The sequence below is a fragment of the Alexandromys fortis genome, unplaced genomic scaffold, assembly GCF_014885135.2.
Source record: "Alexandromys fortis isolate MF-2015 unplaced genomic scaffold, M_Fortis_MF-2015_v1.1 scaffold_78, whole genome shotgun sequence".
In the NCBI taxonomy this organism is placed as follows: domain Eukaryota; kingdom Metazoa; phylum Chordata; class Mammalia; order Rodentia; family Cricetidae; genus Alexandromys; species Alexandromys fortis.
Genome location: NW_026067977.1, coordinates 4,887,609 through 4,904,408, shown reverse-complemented (window position 1 = coordinate 4,904,408; position 16,800 = coordinate 4,887,609). Strand labels below are relative to the sequence as shown.

Sequence of the window (16,800 nt, the reverse complement as noted above, 5' to 3'; positions counted from 1 at the left end):
TTAATTGAATTTTGGAATTCCATCAGTCGTAAACGGCTGCAGTTACTTTCAGCATCACACATCACTTTTCTTCCTTCCTTTTCTTTTGTAAGACGGTTTCTGGACCTGCCTGTAGACCAAGTGGGCCTCAGGTTTGCAGTGGTCATCTTGATGGATCACTGTATGAGTGCAGGTGTGATGACTGCGGGTTGGGGTTCCCTATTAGACACTAGAAAAGCTGGTGATATTTGCTCTACTCCAGCTGTCTAGCAGAATGAGTCTGAACAGGCCTAAATTGTCTATTGTTTCAGGGTAAGGATCAGAAAATGTCGTATAACCTACTTGTTTCCTATGGGTGTTGATGTTTAATTACTTGTAGAAGCTATTTTTTTTGGGGGGGGGGGATATCCTAGGCAAGGCATGGTGATGCATGCCTGTAATTCTAGGGCTTGGGAGACCAAGATAGGAGAATCCCAAATTCAAGGGCAGCCTGGGTTATAAAATGAGTTCAAGGCCAAGTGGCTTGCAAGACCCCCTGGCTCAGAATACTAAAACAGCAGACAGCCAAAACCCAACAACAATATAACCAATGAATCTTTTCTCAAGCAACTCAACACACACACACACACACACACACACACACACACACAGAGAGAGAGAGAGAGAGAGAGAGAGAGAGAGAGAGAGAGAGAGAGAGAGAGCACATAACAATCATGTATTACCTAAAACCAAAATTTGGAAAACTTGGGCAATCTGTGAGGATACATGTCCAGTTAGATGGCTCTTTACGGAGGGATCCACTTTTTGTTTTCCTCTTACATGAGGCAGTTGTATCAGGAATATATTTTCAGACCCCAAATTCTTAGATTTATTGGAAGGAAAGGACATTTTTAGAGTAAGTGATGAAGGTATCAAAGAGTTTGGGTCGTAGATCCAGTCTGCCCAGGTGCCATCATTTAGTAGTGTAGCCTCAGACAAGTAATTTAACCTCTCAGTTTCTTCATCTGTCAAATGAAGATAGCGCTTTATCTCATCGACCCTAAAATGCTCTGATTGGCTCCAGGCTGCAGCATTATTGCCACATGAAAGGAGCAGCATCGGCACTAACCTGAGCTATATCTTCATCGTTGAAACGTTAGACAATGAAAACAAAGCCAGTAGGTGGTGGCGCACACCTTTAATCCCAGCACAGAGGCAGAGGCAGGCGGATCTCTGTGAGTTCGAGGCCAACCTGGTCTACAGAGCTAGTTCCAGGACAGGTTCTAAAGCTATAGAGAAACCCTGACTTGAAAAAGAAAAAAAAAAGTGAAAACATGTGCAACTTAAGGATTGCTGACGTGCAACAATGCTTATGATTCAACATTTATGAAGACTTGAGAAGTACACAGTATATGGTACGCACTGTCACTTCTCGTTGTTACTGTATTCATGTTACCTGTTCTCATTCAACTGCTCAACCGTTGTTGTTTGAGAATCAGATCAACCCATTGCATGTGCTCTACCCCTGAGGTCTACTCTTAAACTTTATCATGTCTTTTTGAATCTATTTTTCAATATTTGCTAGTTGAGATTTTAGTGTTTTTTTTTTGTTTTTCATTTTTGTGGGAGAAATATATATATGTATGTGTATGTATATATACATACACATACATATATATACATATACATACATACATACATACATATATGGAGGTCATAGGATAACTTTTTCAGGTTGATTTCCTTCTACCATGTGGATTTTGGGGCCAGAACTCAGGTCCACAGGCTTGGTTTACCTTTTTATCCACTGATATAGTTTTTTAGTCATACTTGGAGAAAAGTCTACTTATGCATGCCACCATTCCAAATAAGTTAATGAAGGTGAGGATGTAGCTAGTATGTATTTAATTCTGGGGTGTGCTGAGAGCCATCCCTGCTCTATCACTTACTGTAGTTTTAGACAACTCTCTCCTTGTCTCAGTTTCCTGTTCTGTCAGCGGGAATAGTAATTTCATTTCAGATGTACTATAGAGTACTCTTAGTTTATGGATTATTGGACTTGAATCATTAATGAAAATCAAATTTCTAAAAAAAAAGTAGAGTTTTAAGACTCAAAATAATGGTGGTGAAATAATAATTTTTATACCTAACATTTACATATTCTTTTTTTAATATTTTTATTTATTATGTACACAATATTCTGTCTGCATGTATGCCTGCAGGCCAGAAGAGGGCACCAGACCTCATTACAGATGGTTGTGAGACACCATGTGGTTGCTGGGAATTGAACTCAGGACCTTTGGAAGAACAGGCAATGCTCTTAACCACTGAGCCATCTCTCCAGGCCTTACATATTCTTTTTATATGCCAACTACTGACTCAAGATTTTATTAATTTATTTCAATTTTGTATGATAGGTGCTCCCACTGTCTGCATTGTGTATCAGAAACCCAAGGCATAGAGTTGACGTTAGATGGTGACAGTTACTAAGTAATGGGCCTGAGGTTCAAACTCCCATAGGTTGGCACTTGAGTCTGCTGCAAATACCAGTTTTTCAGAAGTCCTTTTTGTCATGAAGGTAGTAAAACAACTATTTATGATCTTTTATTTGTAATTATAATATTTAAAAAGCTCTCAAAACAGACATTTTCCTTTGAGTTTAATATAACTTCTTTATCATCAGGACCTGCCTTGAACCAATACAAGATTGGTTAATGTCTTTATTTAGCCAATTTAATATGCTTACTTAGAGTATTATTACAGAGATAGTAACGTATCAATTGTGGGCACTATCATGAACTCTGGTGTGGTTGTTGGATACATAGATTATGTTCTGTATTACCTTTCTGCAGTTCGAAACTTCTGAATTTTTTTCAAGGCAGCGTTCCTCTGTTTTGTTCTGACCGTCCTGGAACTCACTCTGTAGATTAGAGACCTGCCTTTATCTGAGTGCTGGGATTAAAGATATGTACCACCACTGCCTGGCTAAAGCTTCTGAAATCAAGTTCTGACTGTAGTTATGTACTGATGGCTTTCAGTTTCCTTAAACAAATGTTCTTGTTGCTGATACTGCAGCAGGATTTAGTCACCATCCATAGTTAATTTCCCCAATTAATGTTTGCTATTTTACCTTATGTCTCTGTATTTTGCTAGAGCCCCTGAAATTATTCTTGGATTACCATTCTGTGAAGCTATTGACATGTGGTCACTGGGTTGTGTGATAGCAGAGCTGTTCCTGGGATGGCCTCTTTATCCTGGTGCTTCAGAGTACGATCAGGTAAGAGTGCTTGTTTGAATGAACTTGGAGAGCAACACAAACTCAGACTGCACAGGTCCACACATACATAAAAAGAGTGCTTCTGTAACAACTTGAAAAAACAGACCACACAGTGTAGGAATATTGAAAAAAATTAAGGGTGTTATAAGTCCAAAATATAGATGTGGACAAATAGTCTATTATATTGATACCTACCAAAAATATGTATAAATCTATTCTTTTAAAATAATTCTTTTATTAATATAATTAAATTCCTCCCCCCTTACAAATCTATCCTGTTATTCCTTCTTTTTGTTTTGTTTTTTTTTTTTGAGACAATGTTTCTCTTTGTAACAGCTTTGTAGATCAGGTTAGCCTTGAAATCAGAGCGATCTACCTGCTTCTGCCTCTGGTGTGTGCTGTAATCGTGTTAGCTTGGCTTGTTTCTAGCTGGCTTTGCTAGCTTGAATTATCCCATCTACCTTTCCCCTATGGAGTTTTACCTTCTTTTGTTTGTTTGTTTGTTTGTTTTTCGAGACAGGGTTTCTTTAACAGCCCTAGCTGTCTTGGAACTAGCTCTTATGGACCAGGCTAGTCTTGAACTCACAGAGATCCTCCTACCTCTGCCTCCTAAGTGCTGGGATTAAAGTCATGCACCACCATCAACCCAGCCTTTTACCTTCCTTTATTCTATTAACTTCTTCTTATTGTATGGCTGGTTGTGTAGCTGAGTAGCTGGCCCCTAGTGTCCTCTTCCTTTCCTCACTCCTTTCTATTTATTCTCTCTGCCTGGCAGCCCCGCCTATCCATCCCCTGCGTAGTTATTGGCTGTTCAGCTTTTGATTAGACCAATCATGTATTTTAGGCATCAAAAAGTAACACAGCTTCACATAGTTAAACAAGTGCAACATAAAAAGAATGTGACACATCACTAACCAAATATTCCATAGCATGAACAGATAGATCAGATCTTCAACTAATATTCTACAGCAGTGTGCAACTATCACCCAGCTACAAATTTATTCTTAAAAGGTTAAAGCTTTCCAAAAACTTAAACATAAGACCACGCATGTTATGTTGTCATTCTTTTTTTCTTTTCTTTTCTTTTTTTTTCTTTTTTTTTTTTTGGAGACAAGGTCTCTTTGTATAGAGCCCTAGTCCTGGAACTAACTATGTCGACCAGGCTGGCTGATAGGATTAAAGGAGTGTTCCACCAAGCCCAGCCTTGATGCCATTCTTAAATAACCGGATCTCAATCATTACAGTATAGTGCCAACTCATAATTTGGTGTTTGCTGTGCTATCGTAGTATTTTGCAGTCACCTCTTGATGTTGACACACTGAACTCAAGGTTGGCGAGCATCTACTTACAGTGCTGCATACTGCTAATCATTTCTGCTTAAGGTAGCTAAGAAAACTTGATCTCTTGTGCATTTTTTACAAATAAATATGTGTTAATAATACATTTATGGCTTTGCTAAGGTTTCTGGCCAATGCTAGGCTGTTAGTAATTAAGTCTTGGGGGATCCAAAATAGTCAGGTTGGAGATACAGCTCAGTGGTAGAGCCCTTATTAACTAACATCTTGAGAGGGCTAAATCCGATAACCAACCTCGATGTGGGGAAGGTATATACAAATTTTGACTATAAGGATGAAGTGTTGTTGCCTTAACCCTGTGTTCTTTAAGGGCTGGCCATCTGTTATTACTAGTGCAATATATTCTAGAGAAATAAAATGTGCTAGCAAAGTATTTAGATAGAGAAAAAAGGAGTCTAATTGTTATTGAAAATTCAAAACATTTTTTTCTGCCAGGCAGTGGTGCCTCCCAGTACTTGAAAGGCAGAGGTGTTGGAGGCTGCTAGTTCGTTCCTGGCTGCTCAGTCCCAAGATAATCACACAGAAACTATATTATTTGCAGTACTGTTTGGCCAATATCTTAAATGTATTGCTAGCTAGCTCTTATATCCAAAACTAACCCATTTCTCATTGACTCTGCCTTCTTTCTCCCAGCATTCAGTTTAGTTTTCCCACCTACCTCTATTCTGCTAAGCCGCTGGCCAAAACAGCTTTATTCATTAACTAATAAAAGCAACACATATACATAAAAACCTCCCATACCACATAGGAAGGTGGATCTCTGCATTTGAAGCCAGCCTGGTCTACAGAGTAAGATCTAGGACTACACAGAAAAACCCTGTCTTGAAAAATGAAAACAAAAACAAAAATAATTTCTTCTACTGCTCATTTGGTCTAAAGTTGTGTTTTATCTCTGTGATAAAGAAGGATTTTATCTATATTATATATGGTTGGCATTTTTCTAGCTCTGTACTGATTAACTCTAGTCAATTGTGTCTTGTGAGTTAAGAGATGAAAGTAAAGTTTAACTGGAGTTCTGGGAGTGAACTTTGGCTCACTCAGCACTGCTATTATTTATTATTTATTATTTATTATTTTATTTTATATAGAGCTCAGAACAAAGTAACTGAATACATTAGGTTTCAGAAGTTATGCTACAGATTAGGCATCTTCTGAAGTAGGTTTTATGAGAACAGTCATTTGAGTCATAAACCTTTTTTGAATTTATGTTGTGGAGACTGGCCTTAAACTCCCAATCCTTTGGCCTCGCTCTCTAGTACTGGGATTCTAGGTGTGTACCACTTTGTCTGACTCATAGCTGTAAATGCTGCTACTGTGTTAAAACTGACAAGTTTTAGAAGACATAATACTGTTTCAAAAAAAAAAAAAGTCCATTAAAGAAAGTTTTGCTATGGAAATAATTAGAATTCCCATTTCTTGCTCTCCACAATACTGGCAGCTCTTAAAGAGTAGGGACTTGCATTCCACTAGTCTGCCATCCACTGACACCACCACATCCATTGCGCATAACAGACATAAGTTTTGTCTTGTTTTTGAGAAATTTGTTTTGAGAAATTTGTAAAACATTGTTTTTTCTTAGCTCAGAATTCTGTCTCAGTTTTGAGCTGACTTGGAGTAAATTATAAAATAGGTTACTCGTTATAGGTAACTAGTTATGTTGTGCTTTGTAAGTTTTTAATCTTTTCTACCTCGTAAGAAAAATAATGGCTTTCTAATTTAGAAGAAAAAAGTATGAGGGATAGGATATGATGCAAGTCCATAATTGGGATTGTACCAGAGCATTGATTCTCAGTTCTCAGTCCTTCCTGGACCCTTCTGAGAGGCTAATGAAGCTTAGATCCTTACCCTTGAAATATACACACATGTTGGGGGCTGTGGACCCCCAGACCCTGAATTTCTTATAAACAACTTGTTTTGCTTGCAGCTGCTCTGAGCAAAACAGCTTGTTTTCCTATGTTTGCAGCTGCTCTTAGCACGAGACTCTCAGGAATTCCTGATGGCAGGGGAAAGGTTTCTGGTGGGTTTGGGTTGGGTATGGCTATCCATTAAGGATCCTTATATAAGCTGCCCTGGAATACAATAAAGGGGGCATTATTGGCATTCTTGTTTCATATGTGTTTAAACCTCCAGCCGCAAATGGTCCTGTAGTGCAGGTGTTATGCTACAGGCATAGTACCGTAGTACACGTAGTAGTACACGGACAACACACACACACACACACACACACACACACACACACACACACACACACACACACACATTGTCTTTATAAAACTTGAGGAGACTCGTGGATTCTGCTCCAAGCAATCACAGCCTCCAGGAATGCAGTTCTTAGTCCAGCTATTCAGTTGTACTCCTTCAAGCTTAGCAACAGATCAGTGTAAATCTCCTAGAAGCAAGTACAATTGGCTTTAGGAGCTGATAGAGCCATCAGAGCTTTTCTTGTAAAGAAAAAGGATATGGTCCTTTTGGGAATGTCTGTGTAATATGTTGATGGGTGATAGAAGTGGTTTGCCTGTGCTGAGTAAACAGGATGCTACTGGGGAGCAGGACTGGGGCTAGTTTATCTTGGTGCATCTGGGGTAATAAAAAAGGATTGATGCAATAGGGTCCAGCTAAGGTTTTTTATTTGTTTGTTTGTTTTTATAAAAATAACTATAGAGTTAGAATTTACATGCTACACATATCAACCATTTGAAGTGTACAGATTGATGGGTTTTTAGTATGTTTACAGGAATGCACAATAGTTACCAATTTTAGAACATTCTGTTGTTCTATAATAACACCTAGTATCAATGCCTATTTTCCTCCAAACTCCTCGGTTCCTCTTACCTCTACACAAATACTAAGATCTTTTTTTTCTATGTATATTTGCCCGTTCTGGTATGTCATAAATATTCATCACATAGAAAGTGTAGAGCTCTGTGATAGACTTATTTTACTTGTATCAGAACATCACTTTTTTGGCTAAATGATGTTCCATTGTGTATATACCACCTTTTGTTTATCTGTTAGTAGCAATATATATGGTTACTTTTTTTTGCCTATTGTGAATAATGCTTCTGTGAACATTGGTATACAAATATCAAAATTTAGAGCTGGAGAGATAGATGGCTTAGAGGTTAAGAACACTGGCTGTTCTGGCTGGAGTTGATTTCAGTGTAAAAGCTTTTGATATATTTTTCTACTTGAAATTGATGTTTGATGGTTTTGATTTTTCCAGATTCGTTATATTTCACAAACACAAGGCCTGCCAGCTGAATATCTTCTCAGTGCTGGAACTAAAACAACCAGGTTCTTCAACAGAGATCCTAATTTGGGGTACCCACTGTGGAGGCTTAAGGTGTGTCTTCCTTACAACTTTAAAATTAGGTTTTAGTTAATAATTTCTTGACTTAGAGGAAGGAAAGTGTGGGAAGGGGGTATATTTGTAGGAAAAAATCCTTTGGAAAATGATTTTATTACATCATTATGCCTTATGCATGTGTGAAAATCACAAAGATAATGAGCCAGTTCAGCTGTTTGCGATTGTGCTGCGTATTTAGGATTGGCAGTTGAGGGTGCAGAGACTCATGCTCAGTAAGCGTGGGAGCTAGAGAAACATAATGACTGTCACAGGGAGATCACCAGCACAGTGAGACAACCTTATTTCTAACGTTCACATTAAGGCCTTAGAGGTTTTCCTGAAATAAGAGTCTGTTTTTAATACTGAACTTTCTCCTTTAGTGTGAGAAATCAATTAACCTCCTGACACTCTGCCTCTGAGCCTGTTAAACAGTATTGGGGTCTGTTCCATGTCCAAGAATCTATAAGAGGAAATGGTTACATCCCATTCACCTGATCGTAGCGCTGTGTGGCGTCACTACTGCTACGCTTGTTTCGCACTGTTGAAAGGACTCCATCTCTCCACTGTAGGACTCTCAGGTTCTTTCTTTGCCATCTGTAGTTGACAAGGGAACAATACAATCTCTTTGTATTCTGCCTTCAGATTAAAAGAAAAATGTGAAAATAATGTAGAGTTTTTTTAAAAATCCTTGTTTTATAGACACCTGAAGAACATGAATTGGAGACTGGAATAAAGTCAAAAGAAGCCCGGAAGTACATTTTTAACTGCTTAGACGACATGGCTCAGGTAAGTGTGGCAAGCCTAGAAAGGCGGGGCTGGTGTGGTGCTTCAGTCAGACACATGTCTGAGGATTATACATGCTAACATTTTGCTACGTGTTAAAAGAACATTTGAATCCTAGTAGTACATACTTTAAAGATACCTGATTGAGCTTCTGTAGCCCAAATACACCGAACTAAAACAATATTCTCAGACCTGAAGCTCTTTGTGCACCAAGTGATACTAAAAATGCCCATATTTTGGATTTTATTTGGGGTTTTGGTGTCAGGACTGTTCAGCTAGTAAAGTCTGTGCAAATATTCCAAATCTTTTTAGTTTTTAAGACAGGGTTTCTCTGTGTAAAAGTCCTGGCTGTCCTGGAACTTGCTCTGTAGACCAGGCTGGCTTCAAATTTACAGAGATTCATCTATCTCTGCCTCATGAGTGCTTGGATTAAAGGCATGCACCACTACTACCTGGCTATCAATATTCCAAAATCTTAAGGCTCTAAAATAGGCCCAAGCATTGTCAGCCTGTGTCTGTTTCTCCCTTGCTTTTGCTCACTGGATCTTGTTTCATGCCGTTATTTTAAAGTAATATTTATAAAGGTTTCTTTCTTGTCCCATTTTCTATACCAAAATAAAAATTGCATAAGAGCTTACAGTTACTGAGAATGCTTATTATGTTCTAAATTTAAACACTTTGTACTGTGCCATTTAATCTTTTCAATGATAGAAACTTGTATATTTCAATAATTTTTTGCTTAATTATTTTAAGCAATAATTTTAATGCCATGAATTAGCTTGGCTCTGTTGTACCCCACACACAGAGGAGTTTCTGCCTGAGGAAATTATCATTCTGTAATCAAACTTCATTTCCCCAGGTTTCTCTTTTCTGAAATGCTAGTATTAAATATCTATATTCTCTGTTTTGGAGAGAAAAGCAGACACAGTAAATCTTTAATCTACTATTAAACTTAAGTGAAGGAATATGTTTCTAATTTTCTTTGGAAGGTAAATATGTCTACGGACTTAGAGGGAACAGACATGTTGGCAGAGAAGGCAGATCGGAGAGAATATATTGATCTCTTAAAGAAAATGCTGACGATTGATGCGGATAAGAGAATCACTCCTCTGAAAACTCTGAACCACCAGTTTGTGACAATGGCTCACCTTCTGGATTTTCCCCACAGTAACCAGTGAGTATGGTACCATCTGGGGACTTTTGCCATGATGTGTGTGGCTCTTGGTTTAACTGCCATTCTATATGGAGAGCTATCAAGTTAGCTGTAACTTTGGCCTGAGTATTTGGCTCACTGATGCTTTTCTTTCTTACTGAAAAGTTGTGTGACTTAAAGAGAAGTCTTTATTTTTCTTCTTGTTACCATAAAAAGCCTTTTTTTTTCTTGAAAATATTTGTAAGAAGTACTTTGTTCCATGATTGTCTTGAGTTTTTTGTTATGTAAATTTCAGCATTCTTTCAATCATTTTTTAATCTTTTTCAGTGTTAAGTCTTGTTTCCAGAACATGGAGATCTGCAAGCGGAGGGTTCACATGTATGACACAGTGAGTCAGATCAAGAGTCCCTTCACTACACATGTTGCTCCAAATACAAGCACAAATCTAACCATGAGCTTCAGCAACCAGCTCAACACAGTGCACAATCAGGTACTCAGGGAATGATTGGGGAGCTCAAGCCGAAATAGGGCAGAAGGCAGTAAGGCAAAGAGACCAGTCCTTGGGTTGTTTTTTTGTTTTTGTTGTTTTGTTTTGTTACTTCTTAAGCATTTTCTATTTGAGGGCCTGAGCAAGTTGGCTCAGCAGGTAAAAGTACTTGCCATGCAAGCCTGTGACCTCTGTTTCATCATGAGATTCACAGTTGAAGGAGAAAACTGATTCCCAAAAGTTTCCTCAGACAGTGGAACACACATACCCACACTACAAGTATTACTATGCACGCACACATTCAGTAACAATGAAGGTCAGTTCCGAGATTCAGTCTCCTCTATTGAAGAAAAAAGAAATTTCTATTTGGCAAATGTAACAAACAACCAACTAGACTGACGTCCTTGTCAGTCATGTGCTGATAGCATTTAACTACAGCTACTCCATACCCTCAAGTCTTTGCGTATATGGGCTCTGCATATTGAGTTACTTTGCTGCTAGTTTTACTAAGTTTAATCAGATAACCCACACTTTCCAATAGGAGTTTACTTTTTTCAAGGGTTCTTTGAATAATAATCTTAAAAGGGTGGTATTGTATTTGCTTGCCAATGAACACTTAGTCTTTTGTTGTTTATAAAGATGAAAGCTTCTCCGTTTCTTAGTTTGGTCTACTTTTTAAATAGGAATGCTTATGAATTTTAGTGGAATTTCCTATGAAGCAAATTTTGTGCCGAAGTAGCTGAGTTTTATATAGTTAAAACCAGTTTAGCACCTAAGAGTAACCACTTGCCACTCTTTGTGCTTACTCACCTTTGTAGTATTTCTCTATTATTACCTGTTTTGTTCTGGAGCTTGAAACTCAGACCTCTTGTTTGCTAGGCAAGCATTGTAGTACTGACTGTGTATTCCCAGGCCTGGTTTCCTTCCTTCCTTCCTTCCTTCCTTCCTTCCTTCCTTCCTTCCTTCCTCCCTCCCTCCCTCCCTCCCTCCCTCCCTCCCTCCCTCCCTCCTTCCTTCCTTCCTTCCCTTTATTTTGAGACAGGGTTTCTCTGTAGCTAGTCCTGGAACTAGCTCTTGTAGACCAGGCTAGTATTGAGAAGAGATAAGCCTGCCTCTGCCACCCAAGTACTGGGATTAAAGGCACACACCACCACTGCCCGGCTGAGAGTTATTTCAAAGATAGCTAAAGTTTTGTTCTGGGTTAGCAAGATGACTCCATCATGAGTAATTGACACCCTGTTTGATCCCCAGAACCCTTATAGTAGAAGAAGAGCTCCAAGTCTCCCTCAAATTGTCCTCTGACTTTGCTTGCATATGGTGCAATACATAAATTAAAACAAAACAAAAAACACCGAATATAGTGGTGCACACCTTTAATCCCCGTTAAAGGTAGACAGGTCTTTGTGATTTTCAGGCCAGCTTGATCTGCATGATGAATTCCAGGCCATCCAGGACTACACAGGAAGACCTTGTCTCAGAGAACAAAAATATAAAACAAACAAACAAATCCTTTCTTCCAAGTTTCTTTTTTGAGGCTAGGGATATAACGCAGTTGGCAGAGTGCTTGTCAACATGCATAAAGCAAGTCTGGTGGTCCCAGAGAGAAGGATCAGGAGTTCATATGCCGCTCTTGAATGCATAAAGAGTTTGGTGCCAGCCTCGGCTACCTGAGACCCAGCCTCTAAAGTTTTTTTCTTAAATAAATGGCTGTTGTTTATCTCCATCTTATACTGATGTATGTATATAATTTTATTCTATTTTGTTTTTAGGCCAGTGTTCTAGCTTCCAGTTCTACTGCAGCAGCTGCTACTCTTTCTCTGGCTAATTCAGATGTCTCACTGCTAAACTACCAATCAGCTTTGTACCCATCGTCTGCGGCACCAGTTCCTGGAGTTGCCCAGCAAGGTGTTTCTTTACAACCTGGAACCACCCAGATCTGTACTCAGACAGATCCGTTCCAACAAACGTTTATAGTGTGCCCACCTGCTTTCCAGAGTAAGTGTGGACACTCACTCCTGTTCTTACTTAGGAGGACTTTGACTTTCCCACTGTAGGCAGGTCTAGTTGTTTCTTTCTGCTTTTTGACAAGTTTAAACTCTGATGATGAAGAAAGCTGGAACTGGGAGCTGTCACAAAGTAATCTCCCCTTTACATTGATTTTTCTCTAATTAATAATATTGCCTGATGGATTAGAGGAGCTGTTTGTGTTTCCTTAACTTAATTCCCTCATAATGTGTTTGTGCCCACTGAAGCAAAATACCATTTATCTGTAGAAGCATATATATGTCTTAGTATATATAATATGTGCATCTTTAAATTGTCAAAATCAGAATTGTTATGTATTGAATCTAGCTTCATTCTATTTTAAACTAAAATAAAATGTTATTTTATTATAGGATATAAACAGTTAAGAATATAGAAACTAAAAAATTCATTCAGTAATACAGAGTGTTATTTTTGAAGTGAAATTCTACAAGCAAGCTGAAGTTCTTGTGGGGAAGGCATTAAGACATCTGCTTCAGCCTGGCTCATAGTCTTCAGACTCCCATATAATAAGATTAATATTCACATTCCCATGCTTTCTTATTGTTTTATTATTTTCTACTCCAGTCTTCTCAGTTCTTTCCCCTCCCTAAAATATGGGAAATGTGTGTTGATTGTTTTGGTAAGCTATTTGGAAGGCTAAATTATTTTGAATCTTTCTGACAACACACTTGGCTTTCCCTTAAAAGTCTGTCAGGCCAGTGTAGTGGCTCACACCTCTAATTCCGACAGGAAGATTGTGGAGCCATCCAGGCAGTATAGTAAGATGGCATCTGCCAAAAAAAAAAAGTCCAAGTAAAAATAGGAAACGAGCTAGACTGAGACAACAAACACGTTTTCTCTGTGTGGACCCTAGATCTAACACACCCGCCTGTCCTCACCCCACCTCTCTCCTTGTGAGTGTATTTATGGGTGTGTTTGTAGGTCTTGAAATTAGAAAAGGGATGGTGGTGGGGAGAAGAGATCTTAGGGAGTGGGAAATAAAGAGTGTATGTAATTGGGAAGCAGAAGGGAAACTTGCAGGGGAGTGGGGAGGAATAGGACCATGGAGAGGACGAACGAGAGAAAAGTGTCATGGCCTGTGTATGAGGATGCTGTACACACGTATGCAAATCAAAACACTAATTTTGAAAAAAAGAGAAAGAAAAACTTGGTATCACTGTGGGAATGAACTAGGATCTAGACTTCTCAGAGCTTTTTATATAGAAGCAGATAGCATTTTTATCTTTTTACTTCAGTTAAATATTGATTATGACTTTTGTTTGTTTGGTTTCTGACAGAGTCGGAGCAAGCGGAAGGAAATGAGGGGCTGGGGGAGACTGAGAGCTTACCGGGAGGCCAGGAGAGCGATAGCGATGTAAACCAGGGAGAGACCGCAGGGAGAGCGGAGGAGCAGATTCACAATCCGTAAATGCAAATTTAGCCTAACTTACCAAATTATTTTCTATATGTACCTTATAGGAGTAATTTTATACTTTGGGCTGTCACAAACTGATGCTTCTATAGAACCTAGCAAATTAGCCACCCCTTCTCCTATCCTTTCCAAAGTAAATTCTTCAGGAACAGCACTCAAATATGAGATTCTGAGATCCTCTGCTGCTTCTCAGATGATTCTTAGATAAAAGAACTCTTGAGTTTTTTTTTTTTTAATAGAATAAGATGTAAACTAAAGCAATAGAGGGGGAGTGTGGGGGAACTCCTTTTGGTATAATTTGATAAATATAAGCTTGAGGGGAAAAATCTGTCTAAAACTCTAGATAACTTAAGGAAACTGTAAAATAGAGTAGATTTTAAATGTTTGGACCAGAGGGAGGGTACAAATAAGGTAGTGATGGTGACACCTGAAATACATTATTACATATGCCAAGCAGTCCTGCAGTTATCAGTTTATCCTTATATATATTTGGCTCTAGGAGGTGGGTAATATCACCCCGATGTATAAATGATGAAACCTTCTTATGACCAAAGTGTTCTAGTCATGTATGGTAGACAGTTTGAAACCTAGGCAGTGGGGTTCATCACATATGCATTGAAATATTCCATACTGCCAGATAGTTGTTGGTTGACTTGCCAGCTTCTGCTCTGTGCTGATTTCTACCCAGCAGTCCTCTACTTCAGCTTGCTCACATTTCTCTCTTACAAAATGGCCTCAGTGTGAGTAAATGGAGCAATCAAGCATGTATAGCTCAATACTGTAAATCACTTCCTGTACTGTTAGAGTTGACGAGTGTTCATACTTTGCCCAGTGGTAACTAGTCTGTAATTTCCCCTTCACTTTATCACTCTGGAGCCATAGAGGAGTTACTGTAGTGAGCATCTCCTCCCAAAGTTTGCCCCAGTCCCTGCATTTTTGGGAAGCTCTTACAACACTGCATGGAGTTGGTCATGTACTAGAGTTTTGCATTGCTTTGCTTTCCTGTTAGATAATACATAAGGCAGCATGGCTGACAACTGTTCAATTTTAATATCCTTATTAGTTGTTTCTATATAAGTAGCATTTTTTTAAGAAAGCATTTTTTCAGCAGTTTTAAATTTGCTTTTATTAGTCCCCCTCTTAACGTTCCTAGAATGCTTTTTTCTTAATCAAAATTTGTTACTAAATTACTCACACAGAAAATTCGAAGACTGACTGAAAATAGCAGCATTATGCTCTATAAATTATGCTCACTTGACACTTCTATAGTAAAGTTAAAGCAACAGTAAGGCAGACATGGTGGCACACAACTGTAATCCCAGCATTTAGAAGATTGAAACTGTAAGATCATAGCGTTGCAGTTAGTCAGGGCTGCATAAGAAGACATTGCTGAGTAGGAGTGGGCAAAGATGCAGAGAGAGATTAAGATTGGTACTAGTTTTAGCATCTTCTAATTGAAATGTTTATGTCTTCACTTAGCAGAACCGCATGCATTAGTAGACAGGAGGCAGGACAGAAACTTGAGTTTGTAGTGAGAGTGCTGAGGAGGGTAGGGCATAAGAGATCTTCTGGGCTCTTTAGTCTCGACAGAATGAACTGTGTTGTTGGCCCTTTTCCCCAGCTCAAGACATTGCCATTTATAGGAGCCATTTGATATTTATGCCAAATCATAATAAACTGAGATAAATAAGACACAGGGAGTGTTTTCTAGCAGTAGGTCCACTTTCCCAGCTGCCCCTGAACTGTAAGAGTCGGATGAGAAAGCTGCCAACAAGAACAGGTTTCTAGAATAAGAAGTGGATTTCTAAAAACTAACATGCCTGTTACTTTTGTATAATTTCTTCATTTTCTGTTGACTTTACTCTTATCTTTAGCTACAACATGTTACTAATTTTTGAACTAGGTTGTATATTTTTGAGGAGGAAAAGATTCTTTACACAAGAGGGTAATAGGATATAAATTACTGAGCTATGTTCAATTCTCTGTTTTTGATAGATTAGTCTTAAAAGCACTTTCTTCCTCACCCGCTCCCTTAGTGATGAGAGATAAATGTGACTTAAGTGGAGATTGTTCGGCTTTTGCCTGTACTGATAATGGGGATGTAATCATTTGGTAACATTAAGACTTTACATTCCCTTAAGGCACCTTCCCTATATGAAATGCCTTTGCACTAAGTTAACCCTGAAGGGAATAGAGCCTCCTTTTCTTAATGATTTATGTGAATGAAGGGCTTTGTCTTAAGTGTCTAGAATGAAAACCTGAGCAATAGAAAAAAGCTGAAAGTACCCCCCAATGACAACCCACCATTAGTATTCTTAGACCCAGAGAAGCACCTAAATATAATGTTTTTCCCACCAGCTGGGCTGCAAGCAACAACAAAACATTCTGGATTCCCTGTGAGGATGGATAATGCTGTGCCCATTGTACCCCAGGCGCCTGCTGCTCAGCCACTGCAGATACAGTCAGGAGTACTTACTCAGGTAAAAGCCAGAACAACATGCTCAATGTTGCTGAAGCACTATTGAGAATCAGATATTTTATCCTGAAAAAAAAAAAATATTTGCTTTGAGTATAAAATCTTTCTTGTACATGATTCAGAGGTCTTAAAATGAAACATCTATAATAGAACAGGTTACTTATTCCTGTCTTTTGTGGCTCTTCTATTATTACCTCCTTAGACTTGCAGAGGTGACATTTTATACCTTGAGAAATGGTTAAGGTAGTACACATGCATATTTTTTTGCTGTAAAATTAGGGTTTCATCCTTCCCTTTGGTGTCCTTTTATGTTTAGTCTTAGAATTTTCTAAGAGTTAAGGCTAGGTCACATCTGGCTACTTCTTCAAATATAACCCTTCATTTTATGAGTTTAGTAGAAAAACTTTAAAATGTTGTTTTGCCAGATGATTGAGAAACTAAGGTCACAGACAAAATCATGAAGGTTTTGTATGGTATACAACGTTATACTTTGAATTCTATATGTTAG

General features: G+C 38.5%; 1 protein-coding gene across 5 annotated transcripts in view; it reads left to right on the top strand.

Moving 5' to 3' along the window:
* The window catches only part of Hipk1 (homeodomain interacting protein kinase 1), a 50,716-nt gene that overhangs the window by 19,657 nt on the left and 14,259 nt on the right, over positions 1 to 16,800 (top strand). For 4 of the 5 annotated variants that reach the window (XM_050157481.1, XM_050157479.1, XM_050157483.1 and 1 more), the window contains exons 3-9: positions 3,112 to 3,235; positions 7,814 to 7,933; positions 8,636 to 8,722; positions 9,709 to 9,893; positions 10,200 to 10,362; positions 12,129 to 12,354; positions 16,175 to 16,296. In XM_050157481.1, coding sequence (XP_050013438.1) covers positions 3,112 to 3,235; positions 7,814 to 7,933; positions 8,636 to 8,722; positions 9,709 to 9,893; positions 10,200 to 10,362; positions 12,129 to 12,354; positions 16,175 to 16,296 — 1,027 coding nt within the window. The remainder of the gene's footprint in view (positions 1 to 3,111; positions 3,236 to 7,813; positions 7,934 to 8,635; positions 8,723 to 9,708; positions 9,894 to 10,199; positions 10,363 to 12,128; positions 12,355 to 16,174; positions 16,297 to 16,800) is intronic. The other variant, XM_050157482.1, reaches the window with a different exon arrangement.